General features: G+C 42.5%; 1 protein-coding gene across 1 annotated transcript; it reads right to left on the reverse strand.

The window, feature by feature from the left end:
- Positions 1–252: 252 nt before the first annotated feature.
- On the reverse strand, positions 253–14,683 carry ubald2 (UBA-like domain containing 2). Its single transcript, XM_073494431.1, has 3 exons — positions 14,239–14,683; positions 7,528–7,584; positions 253–3,788 (listed from the first exon to the last, which is right to left on the reverse strand). The coding sequence occupies exons 1-3, from the start codon at positions 14,356–14,358 to the stop codon at positions 3,432–3,434; spliced, it is 534 nt and encodes a 177-aa protein (XP_073350532.1). The 5' UTR covers positions 14,359–14,683; the 3' UTR covers positions 253–3,431.
- Positions 14,684–17,216: the final 2,533 nt, after the last annotated feature.

Here is a 17,216-nt window from a genome sequence, read left to right on the forward strand (position 1 = left end):
TCTGTATTATCAGCAGTTGATTAATTGTGTCATTGAACGTAACTCTTCCTTTCTCTTCTTCGAATACGCTCTCATTATCACGCATCATCTGATGAGAATCAGCAGCTCAGTTTGACACTTCCACCACTTCCTTCCTCAATGTTCAGTCACTTCAGAGGAACGTTTTTGTGCTTTCTCAACCGACCGTCAGCTCTTACAGTAAAAACAAAGTGATGTAACACCGTCAGCAGTGAGGGAAAAACACACAGGACGTAGCAGATCATACCTTGTTTTATTAAACATATAAATACAAATTTCAACAGAGGAAATGAACACAAAGTACTTGAGAGAAATCTCTAGAAAAGAGCCATGGATTAGAACAGAGTGAATATCTGACAAAAAATACCATCATCCACTTGGTGAGAGCAAAATAAGAGTTGACTGGGAGGTAAAGTGTCTTAAAGAGGACGTCAGCCAGTTGACTTCAGGGTGGCTGGGACACATCAGCTGTCAGAGCTCCAGAGTCACCAGTTATCCGCTCTGCAGGAAGCTCGAACACAAACCTCCCAAACCTGCAGCTCGTTCATCAAAGACACATCCGTCACCAAACTAACCAGGCAGTTCAACACATTTCAGACGTTTGTCTCAACTTGTCCACAAACAGCTGCAGCATTTGATTTAAAGGAAAAATCCGCCCTCAGGTCAAAATGTCTGCTTTTAAACCATGCTGCTTATTAGAAATAATAACGTATGACGCCACCTTTCCACCGCAGGGACGAGGAACCTTTGGAGGAACTCGACCTTCCACCACCGAAACAAGGGTCTAAATTAAGTTCCTGGGACATTTTTTTTATTCGTCAAAAAATCCCTGCTCGGAGGATTGTACTTTCCCAAAGTACAGGAAGCCCTGAACGTTTCTGATTGGTCGAGTACTGGCAGCATTTTATTTCAGCATCCATTTTTAAAATCTGCTGCAGCAAACCAGTTTGTTTTTAGCTCATGGTGCTTCGACACAGAACAAAGCAAACGACAGACGGAACAAAGATAAAGTTGTTGTGCAGTCGAGCGTAAAAACACGTAAAAACAGCCGGCGCTTTTTCATACGTCAGCGGAGTAATTCATCAAATCTTCACGGGTCTTTAGGCTGCAGTGGAAACACAGATAACGAGCTTTTAGTTCCTTGAAAAGTTTGTCCTGGGACTTCGTGTCCGTTGACCTACATTCACTTCAGCCAGCGATAAAAATCAATTTGCAGACTGTTAACAGTGTGATCCATCACAAGTTTGCTGTTGGGACATTTTCCAGGTGGGTTTACAGCCACAAAACCCTGAATTTAAGCCCAAAACATGATGATTTCCTGACAATAACCACGTGGTTTTAGCGCCAAAACCTAACCAGACGATTAGCACAATATAAAACTGAAAATTCTCAATCTCAACATATCTGTCGTTTGCAGTAACATACTGAGCCAACATTTATTCTGCTGAACTTTTAAATAAATTATAATTTATCAGATTTTGAAAGCAGCTCATAGTTTTTGCATGAAAAGTAAAGTATTTCCTCTAAAATGTGGTGCAGTAGAAGTAAATCTAATCAAATGTTATTAATGAAGGGAAAACAGCTGTCAGTGAAGTCTGACCTCCCCGAGACAAACAGACAAACCTGCAGTAAAAGTGAGCAGGCGTGAAAAGAAACAAGAAAATCAGAAACAGTTGATTGTCTGTGTGAAGCTGTGAAGAAAAACCTGTTTTTCTTTTCTGCATCATCGCTCCCTGACGTCGACAATAACAACTTTCTCTCATGAAGTGAAGGTGACTTTTTGTTTTTGACGCTAACCTACGGGTGAATCGTTGTGACCTATACGAGATCCTGTGTGCAGAGTCTCGTCGAGGTTTAATCGTTTAAGACTCTGGACTGAATTCTTTCAGCAGCAGTTTGTACTTGTTCAAACCGTCTGATCCTGTCTGTGTGTGAATACATTCAGAGCACATGAGGGGCCTCTCCCATTCAGACAGACAGAGGTAGGAGTGGTTGAGCGTCTGAAAGGTTGTGTGGAAAATCACTGAGTCGGCCTCTGACCCACACAGACGGACAGAAACATCATCAAAATATTCTCCAATCAGATTCATGTGCTTTCCTGTGAGGCCGTCGTCAGCGTGACTGAAATCATTTGGCTGAGGTTTTATTTACAGAACTGCCGCTCATTATCAAACTAACAGGAAGCCAGGAGCGATCAGGAACATGTAAAAACGACTCTCCTGCTTCTCCGACAGTCGGCCTGAAATGATTCCTAACAAAACTACGATATAAACGTGGCAGCTCTCCGTCTCCCAATGATCAAATTATTGCAAACATTGCCGACATTTCTTTATCGTTCATCTTTCTTCACTCCGTTTCTCTGACACATCGTCCAACTGAACACCAGTTTGTGTCTCTCTTGTATGACCATGTCACTACAGTTCAGAAAACACTTCCTGCGGTTCTGGAGGGGTTCAACAGAACCTTCTGAAAGGCGCTGCTACAAACTGTTTGAAAAGGGAAGGCCCTTTCAAAAATACTTGGCAGGTGATTGGACGAACCATCCGTATATCACAGGCTTACTTCAACCAATCAGATCAGCAGTAGGAGAGCACAGCTGGTGAATCAAACTCTTACTGAAGTCAGTCTGGAGAAGCGTGAAAACAGCACATAGCAGCTACGCTAACCTCTTCAGGATACGCTAACGAACAGACGCTTCTCTCGTGGACTGACACTGATTGGTTTGATGCTGCAGAACGTTTTGTCATCTTGACAGTTGAAGATTCCTGAAACACCTTCAGAACAGCAGGAAGTGTTTTAAACCACAGAGATCACCTGGTGTCTCTGACGTTAACGTCACACACAACCAGCCACAGTTCAGCGTCACTGAAGCGTTCTTCAGGCTGCAAATCAAACTCCACCTCCTCCAAACCACAGAACAGACGTGTGGAAACATTTGGGGATTTGAGCTCCGTTCCTTTTGTTTATCTGCTGGTTATTGCCGACTTCCTGCCTCTGACAGAGGAGTTTCTAAAAAAGAAAAGATCACTTCAACAGATCACATGGCTCCTATCCTCAGTGAGTGCTCTGTCGGGTCCTGGGCTTGTTTGCATTGATGATGAAAAAGAAGTTTCTGCATTTTTCCCCGGACTCTGTGAAGTGTGTCATCAGTGAGCCAGGCGGTTCTTCCTCGGCTCGATGACGAAGATGAAGACGGAGTGAAAAGTGTCTCCTGCAGAGCCGAACTGCTCGTCTTCACTTAGAAAAACAAGAGGAAATCAGCAGTGTCTTTGTCTTTTTCCATTTCCTCTCATTCCACACATGTAACCCCCCCCACCCTCGACAACCCACCCCCACCCCCTCCCCCTCCCAAACAGATTATTTGGCTACACTTGAACCAGCCGCCCTGCCCCCCCGCAGCCCGCCACTCAGTCTCATCTCTGGCCGTGGAGCGCCGATACAACGGGGGGCTGCTGGGAGCCGCTGGGCTGAGAGACGGGGGGCCACATGGGAGTCTGTTGCATGTGGTGGTGGTAGTGGTGGTGGTGCATGTGGTGGCCGGTGGGTGATGATGGGGGCAGCCAGGCCGGCTGGTGGCTGGGTGGCGAGGAGGCCCAGAAGGAGCTGAAGCCTGAAGTAGAGGAAGGGGCCGGCGGGGAGCACGCCATCGACACCTGGGAGGGGCCGCTGCCGGTGCTGGAGCCGCACTCTGACGCTCGCAGCTTAGAGAACATGGTGATGGCGTCCGGGAAGTTGGGTGGCGTGGCGGGCGTGTTTCTGGGAGTGCACATCTGTAGGACGGACACAAGAGGAGGAAGTTAACAGGAAGTCGTTTTAACCAATTCTGTGTTCACTTTTCTAAATGTCTTTAAAATTACATGGACAACAGCGAGAGAGAGTGTTTCTCCTCAACAACTCACTAAATTGAGACATTCTTTAAGGGAGTCTGGGGACTTTCTCCACAGGGACAAAGAAGCTGTTCCACAAAGTTTGTTAAGTTTGTCCTCATGAAACAACTCTTAAAATCACTACACTTGTTAAGGGAGTCTGGTGACGATGTGGTTACTGGTTCAATGGTTGGATCAGTTGAAACAGACGGTGTGTTCACAAACAGCTGCTGCTGATCAAAACATTTTCCTTCTCAACTTCTTAACTACTGATTGTTAATGTTCGATAATAAATAAAGAGAGTTAATTTAACTTTGCATCTGAATCAGAACGTTTGTGAGAATGTTGCAGGCCGCAGGTTTAAGGTTGGAGGTGATGGAGGCCTTTTTAAAGTTGAGCTGCCACCAGAAGGTGTTTCACTCATCAAGATGATTTAAAAACAAACCAATGAGGGCTGAAAGTTCACGTCCAGGCCAGAGCTCACCTCAGGGAGGGAGGGGAGGCGACCGTCAACGAGTAAAAACAGAGCAATCCCTCAGTCTGACGCAGGGATCAGAGTTCACCAGTTCAAGTCCTAACATATACTTTGTTTTCATATTTATTCAGTAAACTATAGATTATTTCTCCAATGATTTAATATATCAGCATCAGTCGAAACAAGACTGGAAAATCAAATATCACAGTTTGTGTTCAACTCTTTATTTTGTTGATTTATTATCTGATCAGATGTTTCCTCTTTTAAATCAGGAATCTTTTGTGCGTGTGTGATGTATGTGTAAACATGTTGTAATGAGCCGTTAAAACAACACTGTGTTTTCCGTACAGTCCTCCGGCTCTGACCGAGGTAACGTGAGCCGAGAGCGACACGCTGCTAAATGCCAAAAGTCCTCAGTGAGAAGAACGTCAATTAAACACACACACATACACACACAGACACACACAGAGACACACACACACACACACACTAGCTGCCAGAAATGGAGGAGGGGTCCTCTCAGCTGTGCAGCAGGAGGCCGGGGGAAGGACTACCGGTATATTTAGAAAAAACACACTCAGGCATGTGCACACACATAAATCACACACACACACATTTGTGAGGATGATTGTGTGACAACCAAAACAACTGAGCTGTTTCCCTCCTGAACTCTGTGTTTGGATGATGAGACACACACTGCGGACTCTGTTCCCTCCACCAGACTCCATTAACAAAACTGCAATTTCTGTAATTCATGTTAATGCAAGACTGTGAACGTTAGAAACAACAACACCTCTCATGATGCCACAGGGGGAGAACGACGACTACCACACACGCACGCACACACGCACACACACACACACCAGTGTATAGCAGACCATTTCTATCATCAAAAAGATCTTATCGAATTGTTACCAGCGAACTCAAACATGTTCTTGAACAACAAGTACTCAGGTAGCCTATCTCTGATCATTTTTAAGTAGTTTTACAACATTTAACATTTTTTAATAATCAAATAAAGACGTGAGATGTGAGAGATGTTAATAAATCGATTTAACGTTATTTTGTTATCGACAGTCGTTCAGGACTCCTGTCCTTAAATAAAAATCAGATGTGGATCAGTGAGTTATACGTTCGAGAATCCTTGCACAGTTTTGTCTTCACACGTCTGTTTATTTTATTGATCTGTGCTCGAGTCTATCAGTTTCTGTCTGAGACAAACTCTTCACAGTAAGAGCTCTTTCTCGGAGCCTCCTCTCTCTGTGAATTTTCCTCTGTGGTTAACTTGTTGTCAGCAGAGAGAGTTAATATTTGATTACGGTCTCATTATTGCTGCAACACTGACTTCTTTCTCCTGCACGCTCCTCAAGGCCATCATGGAGGAGATGGATGGGGGGGGGAGCAAGAGGCCGTCCTGCAGCTGATGCTCACCCTGAGCGTCTACTTGCTTCCCTTTTCCAGTGAACAATCCTGTTCTCCCTACACACCAGAGCCTCGGGTGAGATGATGTCACTGCACTGCACCCAAAATAATAACAAACCATGGCCGCCGCCTCTCACACACTTCCTCGTTCTGTTGAGCTCCAACACGCTCCACCCAGAGAGACGGAGAGGCACGTACACCGACAAGAGAACAGCCGGAGGAAAAAAAACTGCTTCAGACTGAAAACAAAAACACGGCTGCAGATGTTGGCGTGCTGTTTCTGCACGGTCAGGATGGGACAAATCCCAGGATGCACTGTGGTTGGTTAGTGGGAGAAGATTCAGACTGTTAAGAAACATGGTTGCATAAGCAGCAGTGGACCAAGGACACAGACGTCTCTGTTTGCACAGTGACGCAAGTTCTGCACCAACACAGTCATTATTTGATTCATTCAAACGGAGTGAATCCTCCTCATGAGCCGATAATTATTGTGTTACAGATTAAATGTTATTATGACTGAACACACCCTCCTTACAGCACAAAGACTCTTAATGTAACTGTGATCAGAGGCAGACACTCCCTCTGGGATCGGTTTCAGCCCAAATGAAGTGAGTGTCTGGAGTTTCCTGCCGAAAAACTAAATTACCATAAATAATAAAGAACTTCAGTTTTAGAAGCTAAATGTGAATTTGCCATAAGAGAGCAGCAACGTTCAGAAGAGCACCGACTCTCAGCTCAGGCAAATAAACTCGTCCATCACCGTAACAAACAGACCTGATGTTTTTACACAAAGAAAGAAAGAAAAGTTCAAGTAGAACATTTGCTGAATTCACAAGAAGGCCCTAATAATGAAGAATTTGTCAGAGACAGCGTTTCAGAAAGTTTGTTAAGTTCCCCTCACGTGACAACTCTTAAAATCACAACATTTGTTAAGGGAGTCGGGTGATATTGTGGTTACTGGTTCAATAGTTGGATCAGTGTGTTCACAAACATCTGCTGCTAATAATGGCAGGTTAAGAGAGCCTCATCATCATCATCATCATCATCATCATCATCATCTTCTTCTTCTTCTTCAGACTGAGGTGTGATATTCTCCTCACACAACAACTCTTAAAATCATGCAATTTGTTAAGGGAGTCTGGTGATGTTGTTTTATGTTGTTTTTATTGTTTATGTGTTAGCATTGAGCTAATAGAAGAGGCGCTAGTTGTATACAATTGATTCAGGAATGGTAAAAAACAGAATCATGATTCTTTAGTGAATGTATTTATTTTATTCTTTGTTTAAAGGTAATGTGGATCCAGTACAGAACGTGTGCACGGTGGGTAGTTCACAGGGCCTGGGAATTCAGAGCATTCAACAAAAGCAGTGTTTAGGAAGCTTAACACATCAGCAGCTGAGGACAATAAGTTGTACTGTGACCGTTTTATTACACTGCATCACTCCAGTTTATTACTGACTGTAATAAAACTATTCTTTATCCGACTGTTTCACATTTCATTAAAAAAGGTTTTGATTAAAAAACTGGATGTGCTTTAAAAGCATGCTTTTAGTGCTGATCCAGTTCACTGAGCCCTGCTGGTGTGTGTGTGTGTGTGCGTGCGTGTGTGCGGACCAGCTGTGTGTCTCTGCAGGTCAGTGGGTGCATCCATCCCACCATCCTGTACAGAGGAATCAGCCTCCGCTCAGCCACACATGCCTTAAGTCAAGTTTTTTTCCCTTTTTAGAGGCACTAAATGCACTTACCATCTGGTGGTGGTGGCTGGGGATGTTGGCCTCCTGGAAGAAGGAGCTTAAGGCCGTCTGCAGAGAGACAGACAGAGAGGAGGTGGTGTTATGAGCAGTTTGATTTATTCAGATTAGAAACACACAAGATGAAGAAGAGGAGATGTCAAACGTTAGAAGAAGAAAAGCTGACCCCTCCTCCTCCTCCTCCTCCTCCTCCTCCTCCTCCTCTCCACCATCAGTCCACGGGTCGGTTAACACAACAGGTCACGTGAGTTCAGGGTTAAAACTATTATCTCCACGCTGGGATCTAAAACAGGGTTTGTCGACCACACAGAGGCTTTTTCAGATTAGCTACGAGCTAACTGACTGATAGTGTAACAGGAAGGCTTCAGATGAATTTGACTTCCTCTGAACAAAAGCTCATTTTGTTATATTAAAGGGGACTATCAACTATTATACACCAATCATAATCCACATTGCTGATTAAAATCTATGTGACGTGACTCAGGCACAATGTTCACAGACGAGGTGATGTTTTAAAGTTTTCTTCGTATTAACTTTAGTCTCATTCACCAACTTCCGAATCCCAGAAACAGCAACCAAATGAAACGTACCGTGACTTTGAGTAAACTTGTGGATCTCTGGTTTGAACACTGCTGGAATCGTTTGGGAAAATGTGAGTACACAACTCAACAAACTATGTGAGACGGGTACAATGCAAAATTCTGAATGCAGGAAGTTTCTGTCTGAAAAACTACTAACAAATGTTCATTTTGGTTCAAAACTAATCTGAAAAACTGATTTTCAGCTACAACAAACTGGAGCTGAGTTGAGTTGAGTTGGCAACTACTTTAATTAGGAGTCAATTGTTTAGGTAATATTTGCCAAATACGCTCAAATATGAATTCTTCTCTTCTAAACTATAACAGTTGAAATGATTGATTGATCTATGGATTAGATGATTGGCAGAAAATGAATCAGCTTCTATATTAAAACTGGTTCCAGCTGTTAAAACGAGGATTCTTTGGCTCATTGATGTTCAGCTGAATACTTTGGTTCAGACTGTTTCAAGACGTTACCTAAGATGGACATTTTTCACCACTTTCTTCATTTAAAGCCCAAACTATGAATCAATTAACTGGAAGAAGAATCTGCTCAGTTATTATTCATAAAGATAATCATAAGTCGAGTCTCCTTCCTGCTGGAGGACGAGAACCCGACTGACTGGAACACCGAGTCACTATAAAATGTAAACAGCAGGTTTCATGGCCGCCTCCCTGTGTTAACAAGGAAATGAGCTGGCTTCTCGTATTGTTCCTCTTTGTTGTGAACGCAGACGAGGCCGGCGTGAACACAAACACACTGGATGACCTGAGAGAGACAGAAACAACCGTCTGATAAGAGAGCAGAACCAGCCTAAACACGTCAGGGAGGAGAAAACATTCCTCTGGATCTCATTCACGCTCATGACGGGAAGAGCTGCTGTGATGTCATTCGTTAGGTAAACACTCACTCATGTGTGAAGTTAACTACCAAGATGGCCGACTCTATAACACAGTAGAGATCATTCAGCATTAGAAGATTCCTCCTTCTCCAAACGAAGTTTAGTAGTTTTTGATGCCACCCATTCAGAAGTTCATTCACTTTTTAAACGATTTAAGGAAAGATGACGATCGGCCTCTAATGTTGGACACGATTGAAACGGCTTTTTCATCGAGCCTGACCATTTAACACAAACTTTGCAAGGTGTTTGTTGCTCGTGATACGTAATCATTAGTCAGATTATTACTGCTGATGGAACAAGTGAAAATAGTTTAAAAAATAATGTATAATGTGTTTCTGATTTATCTCATTGAAGTGCTTCTGTGTAGATGTTTGTGTCTTAGTGTAATGAGACGTTCTTGAATAGTAATTACACAAATATACTTGGTGAGATTTTGAGTATTTGTCGTGTTTGGAAACAAGTCAAAAATCAGAACGTGTTGTGAAACAATATATTCATTTAAAGACGAATTGAGAGTTAAACTATGTGAACGTGATGGAGACACACGAGGCACCGACAGGACAGAAAGTGTGAGAGCAGGAGGGAGTGTGAGCTTGTTCTACTGCTCAGTGTAGCCTCCATTTCCCCTCCACCGGAGGCCTCTCCTCCTGCCAACACTTCAATGAATGCAGTGGTCCCCCCCCCACAGCCTCCGCCCACCCACCCACTCACCCCCACCCCCACGCTCTGGTTGTTTGACAACAGCAGCGGCGGTGCAGGAATGTCTGCCGTACAACGTGACACACATATCAAAGCGTCAAAGTGCTTTGCTGCTATTGTGTAAAGAGCCAGTGAGTCCACGCTGCTCTTTGTCTCCGCTCAGTTTATTTTTCAGGACCAGGTTCACTGAGCGTCACTCACTAATGTCACACTGTCAGCTCACATTTCCTGCTGCTGCAAACACAAACTGCACAGAGACACTAACCTACAGCTGACTGCCCAGTTTACCAAGGTTTCCTTAAAGGATCCTCAATGAAGAACGTTTCATTTCCTCAGTGGTGACCAAACAAGAAACACAGAAAAGATAGTTTATGTAATAATAACACCAACTGATCCAACGTCAGTTTAGCAGTTAAAGGAACAGTTAATCCAAAAGGTTAAGTCAGTCACGGTTAAGTCTCCTCCCTCCATGCTGATATAAAGTCAGGTGAAGTTTCGTAGTCCACAAAACATTTCTGGAGCTTCACAGCTGCAGCATTCTGCTAAACAACTGAAGTATCTGGAGACTTCTAAAACAGAAACACAGCCAAAAAAACATCGCATGTCTCCAAACGGCTCGTTCAGTGCAATCCAAAAGATGTTATGTACATCCTCAGCAAGCGGCACGCTAACACTTTTAGCTTAGCAGCTACAGAGAAGATTTCCTCACATAAAAGGGTGTAAATAACATCTTTTCAGATCAGTTTGTGATCGAGACTTCTGAGACGAGCTGTGTGGAGACATTTGATGTTTTTTGGTTCAGGGAACTCAAACAACAATGACCCGCTGAAAAAAGGTTTTGTACTATCGTCAAACCAGAAGCTCAACAACCTGCGTCTATAACATCGTCTACATGTGATCTGTAAACGCAGCATTGATGTTGTCTAGAGGCTCCGGACCGACGGGGTGACAGCCGAGGACAGAAGATGCCTTCGGCCTCGCAGCCACGAGCGGAGCGCCGAGGAAATAGTCAGGCCACCGCCGACACAAACAAAGACCTTTTTACTACTTTCTCACACTGACGGAGCAGCCAAACACAACCGCACCGTGTTCTCAGAGCTCAGATACATCAGAGCTGAAACTGTGAGCTCAACATAAAGTCCACTGACAGAAAATGAATTCATCATTCAAAAACAACAAACAAGGTCTGGTTTCAGCTTCTGCAGCGTCAGGATCTGCAGCTCTTTATGTTTTACATCATTTCTGACTGAACATCTTTGAGTTCTTTAGACGTCTCTGTGGACTCTGAGAATCTATGATTGATACTTTTTTCCAAACAATTAACTGATTAATTAAGAATACGGGAAACGGGTTCATTTAACTTTTGTTATATTTAAAATAAACCATCAGTCATAAAGAAAGTTCTGTAGATTAGCACCTTAGAGCTGGTAGGGATCGATTAATCGATCAGTTGTTTGGTTTATAAAAGACCACAACCCAAAAATATATATAATATTTCAGTTTGTTGTCCTTCACGAGGAAAGAAAACAAAGTATCCAGAATTTTTTCTTGAAAAATGTCTCAAAACGATAAATTGATTTTCAAAATACTTCCTGATGAATTCAATAGCTGACAATCGACTATATGTTCCAGAGCCCGAGGTGACGAATCCAAATTGTTTTGTCCGACCAACAGCTCATTATTTCTGCCTCTGAAGCAGCTCTGCCTTTAAACTGCAGTCACAGTGTCAAAGTATGAATTTTAATCACGTGGTTAAATGACTTATGACACGCTCTGTCCTGAAGGAAAGCATCTGTAAAATTAAATGTTTATGTAGAAGGACGCCCTTTTATCCAACCTGAAGTTTCATCAGTCAGATGTTTTCCTGTGTCTGTGGTTCTGCACTGTTTTTGCTGTTCAGGTAACATGAAGGTGAGTGACTCACTGCAGTGACAGGACCGTCTCTGAGAACTTGAGTCAGTTACCAATCACTCTCAGCTTACACTCCTGTTTCACTTCACTGTCATATCAGTCAGACAGCAGCACAAAACTGTCTTACAGAGAAGCTGCAACCAACAAACTGAAACTGTAACCCAGCGCTGCAACTAACAATCATTTTCATCATCCATTATTCTCAAGATTATTGCCACAATTATTACATTTATTGTCTACCAGGGCTGCAAAATATAATAATAATAATACTACAACTTCTTTACTGCCTGATACAAAAGGAAAACGTCCTGTAATCTACAAGAGAATCATTGAATAATTCCATCTGATTTAAGGGAGTTTGTTGCTTCTAGGATGATTCCTTATATCCAAACAGAGCGATTCAAGTTATGTGGTAACAATTCCCATCTATCGCAGAAAACCAAAATATTGCAATGTCAGTTATCCAATGTGCAGCCCAACTGTCTACAATATGTCAAAAAAAGTTCCCAGAGTTCAAAGTGACGTCTTCAAACTGCTTCTTTTGTCCGACCAACAGTCCAAAACCCAAAGACTCTTCATTTACTGTCAGATATGACAAAGAAAAGCAGCAAATCCTCACAGTTAAGAAGCTGGAACCAGACAATGTTTGAAAAGTGACTGAAAGAATGAATCAGTAAGTGGATCGATTATCACAACAGCTGCAGATACTGTCAGGCCAATATCAAACCTAAAATAAACCTCCTCCCGACTCCTTTGCAGCTCCACCTCTGAGCTCCTGAGCGAGTTAAGACGGCGATCACAACACAAGAGAGCAGCTGAGCCGAGCCGCCTCCACCCGCCCCTCTGCTGAACCACCTGGCCCGGCTGTGGCCCAACGCTGGCGGCACAGCCCCGACAGATTGGTCATTAACGCAGGCGGAGGAGCGGTTTGAGGAGAGAGCCATCTGGAAGATCCTTCAGGTGTCTGTCAGCTGTTCTGAGGCCAGAGGGCTCCTCACAGCCACTCATGTTAGGATCACTTTGAGGAGATGTCGGTAATACGGCGGCCATTTTGACCCCCAGTCAGCTGACGTGAGCAGTAGAGTTGAGGGTAATAACTGCAGGGCTGCAGATAAAGTCTATTTTCATTTCCTTTGACAAACTCTCTTTGTTTTCATGACTGAATATACTGAATACACAAACTGACCCTAAAGGACTACACAACTTCATACTGTTTGTACTGTACTTTGTTTATATGTGGCGGACCCTGCCACCTTTCTAGCTTCCCTTCCAGCCCTTTAAGCTGACAATTGTGTTCTTGATTTTACTGAAACATGATGCGTTCAAACGTCTTGCAGGGCTGCAACCAACAATTATTTTCATTGTCGATTATATTCTCGTTGAATCGATTAGTTGTTTGGTCTATAAAATGTCAGAAAATGGTAAAGAAATGTTCAGTGTTTCGTCGACAACCCAAAGTTATTCAGCTTACTGTCACAGAGGAGGAAAGAAACCAGAAAATATCCACATTTAACAAGCCGACATCAGAAGATTTGGACTTTTTCACTCAAACTGATTAATCGATTATCAAAAGAGCAGGCGATTAATCTAACAGCTGAGAGCCAGTCGATTAGTCGTTGCAGCTCTTGTTTTAACTTGTTCTCTCTGCTGCTCGTCGCTGAGATACAAGATTGTTGTACGACGATGAAGAAAGCGTCTCTGATGTCATGTTTTGTTTAAAATCCAAAATTAATTCAATTTCCAGTCGTGTAAAGCAGACAGAGGCACATCAGAGGAGCTGGGAGCTGAGAATAGATTAACAGTCTAATTATTTCAGCTTTAAATAACCGTTCATAGCAGAGCAGGTTTATAAATGAGAACAGCTGGAAGGATAATACATCTTAATCAGTCTATATATAACTGAACAGGATCAATGTCACACCTCTCAGCTGTGAGTACAGTGAGTGCGACCTCTTTATATCCTCCTGTAAAATGACTAAAACCTGAAATGATCCAGTTACCAAAGACATTTTTAAACCCTGTGATTGGCTGATTAACTCCAAACTGTCCATCCACGCAGGAAACGTGATTACAGGATTGTTTTGAAGCGGTCTGTGTGGCAGGGATCCATCTTTCACCCTGAGAGCTGACCGAACCAGAACCAGAACCAGAACCAGAACCAGAACCAGCCCGACCTGTGGTTCTGCTGTGGGAACGTGTCATCGGGCGGGCCTGCGCTCACAAGATGGCATCACTGATCTCCACGTTAACATGCAGCCGTTTGTTTTCTGACAGCCATTAAAGTGCAGCTCGGGGCGCCCGCGCCAGCCTCCATGTTGTTTTACGAGGAGTGTGTTATCGCGACGAGCTGAAGCTAACAACAGTTAGCTCGGCGATGACACGGTGGATTCCTGAGGAGGATGTAAACAAAAACGGCCGTTGATCAAACACCACGTCCTCAGCTGCTAGCTTAGCTCCTGTTAGCTCGCAGCGGCGCGTGGTCGCGAGGACGGACACACAACACTGAAAATAACCGACACAGGAAGTTGCTGTGAGTGCGTGGAAACAGCCCGAAGGTTAAACGGCAGCTCGCCCGCGGGAGGACGCGGAGTACACGCTGAATAAAGCTCGCTCACCTCGAACTGCCAGTGGGCCGCTTGCAGGAGCTGCTTCGCCTGGTCGGCGGCGCAGCCCGCCGTCAAAACAAACTGGTTGATCATGACCTGGTGCCTCAGCTCGTCCATATTCACAGACATGGCCTCTTTCCTCGCCACGCGCAGCCGCTTTAGGGTCGAAAACAAAATAAAAAAGTCGAACAGTTCGCGTCGATGGACTCCTCTGAACCCTCGGACCCGGTCCTGCCTGCCTGCTGCCTGCTGCCTGCTGCCTGTCTCCGCCGCTCAGCCTCCGACCAGCAGCAACAACAATATTTTCATGTCATCACCAACAACAAAGACGAGAGCGCCGCTGATTGGACGGCTCCGCAGCGAGATAGTACTACAGAGGCGCTGATTGGCTACCGCTGGCAAGCGTTTAAATTCATTGGAGCGCTTGTTTTACTCACCCGAGACACTGCCGGTGGGTGGAGTCAGTTAGTAATCACACCTCCGCCCTCTGTGGACATCCGGTAGGTTTGTACACGCGCTTTTATCCGTGTCCGTTACACTGACGTAATGTGTGTTATTGGAGATCAGCTGAATACGGGCAGCTGATTGGCTGCTTCGCTTGGCAGGTAAACACAGGAAATATTCCAATGTTTACAAATATTTTTAGATATTTCTGTTAAATCTAATGAATCCTATCAATAGAGACCTTATGAGACAGAGCTGCAATGTTATTTTATATATTTTATAGAGATGATATATAATTATTATCATTAAATAAAGGACTATATTGAGTATTTTACAAACATGGACACATATTTATTAAATTACTCTTTAGCATGAAAATTACATGTGCTCATATGTAACAAACTACTTTTGCAAGCATAATATCTTTATACTTTATATTTATACTTTTTATTTTTTATATTTCACTATTATTTAATACTCTGTTGTTTTTATTCTCATAAATATGGACCAAGTGTGTGACCCTGATCCTGGGAACCCACTTGTTGTTACTATAATATTTTATCTTTTATTTTTTTATTTGACTTTATTTTATTTTATTTTGAGCAATCTCAGGCACAAGAATTTCCTTTGGGATTATAAAGTTTCTTTCTTATCTTTATCTTATCTTATGTAGCTGTGCATGCATTTCTAAGATATGTTGTTGTGGTTAGAGCTGCTACCAAAGATGATCTTTGTTGTTGAATAATCTGTTGTTTATTTCCTCAATTAATCGATCAGTAGTTTGTTCTATAAAATGTCAGAATAAGGTGAAAAATGTCGAGCAGTGTTTCGTCCTCAAATGTCGATACCAAAGATATTCAGTTTACTTTCACAGAGGAGGAAAGAAACCAGAAAATATTCATATTTAACAAACTGACATCAGAGAATTTAGGCAAAATTCCCAATGTAATAACTACAATAGAAAAGTAAATAAACAGGTGAATTAATACAGTTAATATCAAATCTTCTCACATTATGTTTTTTTTCATCTTATTTTTGATGCATTTATTGGCTTACGCGTTTATTTATCGAGTCATTTACTTATTTACTTCTTTATTTGTTTTTGATTTTGGCAGCTTCAGTCCTCCACAGTCTTCCTCAAATGTCTTGTTTAATCCACGACGCAGAGATATTCAGTTTACTGTCACAGAGGAGGAAAGAATAGAAATGTTGTGGCTGTAATCTGTAAACTCTGATTTTGTTGGTCTGTTCTGTAATGCAACATTATTTGCTGCGTGCTTTGTGATTATGGGCTGTTTAGATAAAACTGCCTTGACTTCCGCGTTGTTTTTACCGTTTTCAGCTTCAGTTTCAACATATTCAAATGATCCTGACTGTTATGTAGGTAAACTAGGACCTGGGTGGAGAACGGTTCTCCTGACAGAACAGCACTAATCTTCTTATCATGAGGCTGCAGCTCTCTTTGTGCCACCGGCCTGAATAATTCAGCTGTGGTGTAGGTGAAAGCACATGTGACAGAGGAGGCCTATTTATTATGTATTGTTGGAGGGTGTTGTTACCTGAAGGGTGTTTGGAGCTGGACCACAGAAAACTCACATCTGAAGAGATCCGGCTGACAGTCCGAGGGGTCAGATTTAATATAAAAAAATTATTCAATCAATAAAAACAAACAAATTCTATTCTTAAAAAAATGTTTTAAATAAAACTTTGTTTTTTTTAAAAACCCGCTGATATAGAAACACTGCATTCAATTATAAAATATTCTACTGACTAATCACTAAATGAGTCATTTGATAAAGACAATACACATGAACATTGTAATGAAAAACTAACACAACAGAGTCAGTGAATCTCAGTGTCTCTTTTTTTAAATGAACTTTTATTGAAAAACATCTTTTTTGACAATACAATATATCAGAAGTCTTCAGGGAGTGTACTGTAGCACAATATACAGAAACAATAGAATTAAAGAAAAACAAAGATATTAAGTTTCATGACAAAAATATATCAAGTTAAAAAAGAAAAGAAAACATAGATGAGAGGTTTTCTTCGTCAGGTATAACACTGAAGCATTTGCATAAATGAATAGTTTAAGTTTTTTTTAATGAAAGGTTTTGAAGTGTTCGACATGTATGTTTGGATATAATATAAGATGATGATGATGATGAATTAATTTTATGAACATAAATTTGGCTGAACCAACGTTTCCCTTTATTTCTGTTTCCTGGAGTTGTTGTTCAGTCATCCTATCACGTGCTGCTGTCTGTGAATCAGCTCTCTGAAGCTGATTGGTTAAAGGGTCACCTCAAGGTCGCTTCTCCACCATAACAACAACATACAGTAAAACTTAAAGCTCTGCGGTGAATGATTAACATGAAAACACCTCCACATGCTGGACTTTGTCACAGAGGGCCTCCTGTAGCGTCCTGTTTGTTTTATGTTGGCTCCATAACGTGACTCCACCTCCGTCCACCCGCGTGTTTATCATATATGACAGAGTCAGTTTACACAGACACAAGTTTCTACATCAGCGTCTGACTGTC

This window comes from Pagrus major, chromosome 23 (assembly GCF_040436345.1).
Source record: "Pagrus major chromosome 23, Pma_NU_1.0".
Classification (NCBI taxonomy): domain Eukaryota; kingdom Metazoa; phylum Chordata; class Actinopteri; order Spariformes; family Sparidae; genus Pagrus; species Pagrus major.

Excerpts from the sequence above, each read along its gene's own strand:
- ubald2 (XM_073494431.1), bottom strand. The coding sequence starts at position 14,358 with ATGTCTGTGAATATGGACGAGCTGAGGCACCAGGTCATGATCAACCAG. Across the intron at positions 7,585-14,238 it reads CGGCCCACTGGCAGTTCGAG|ACGGCCTTAAGCTCCTTCTT; the intron begins GTGAGCGAGCTT and ends GTCTCTCTGCAG. Across the intron at positions 3,789-7,527 it reads CCAGCCACCACCACCAGATG|ATGTGCACTCCCAGAAACAC; the intron begins GTAAGTGCATTT and ends TCCGTCCTACAG.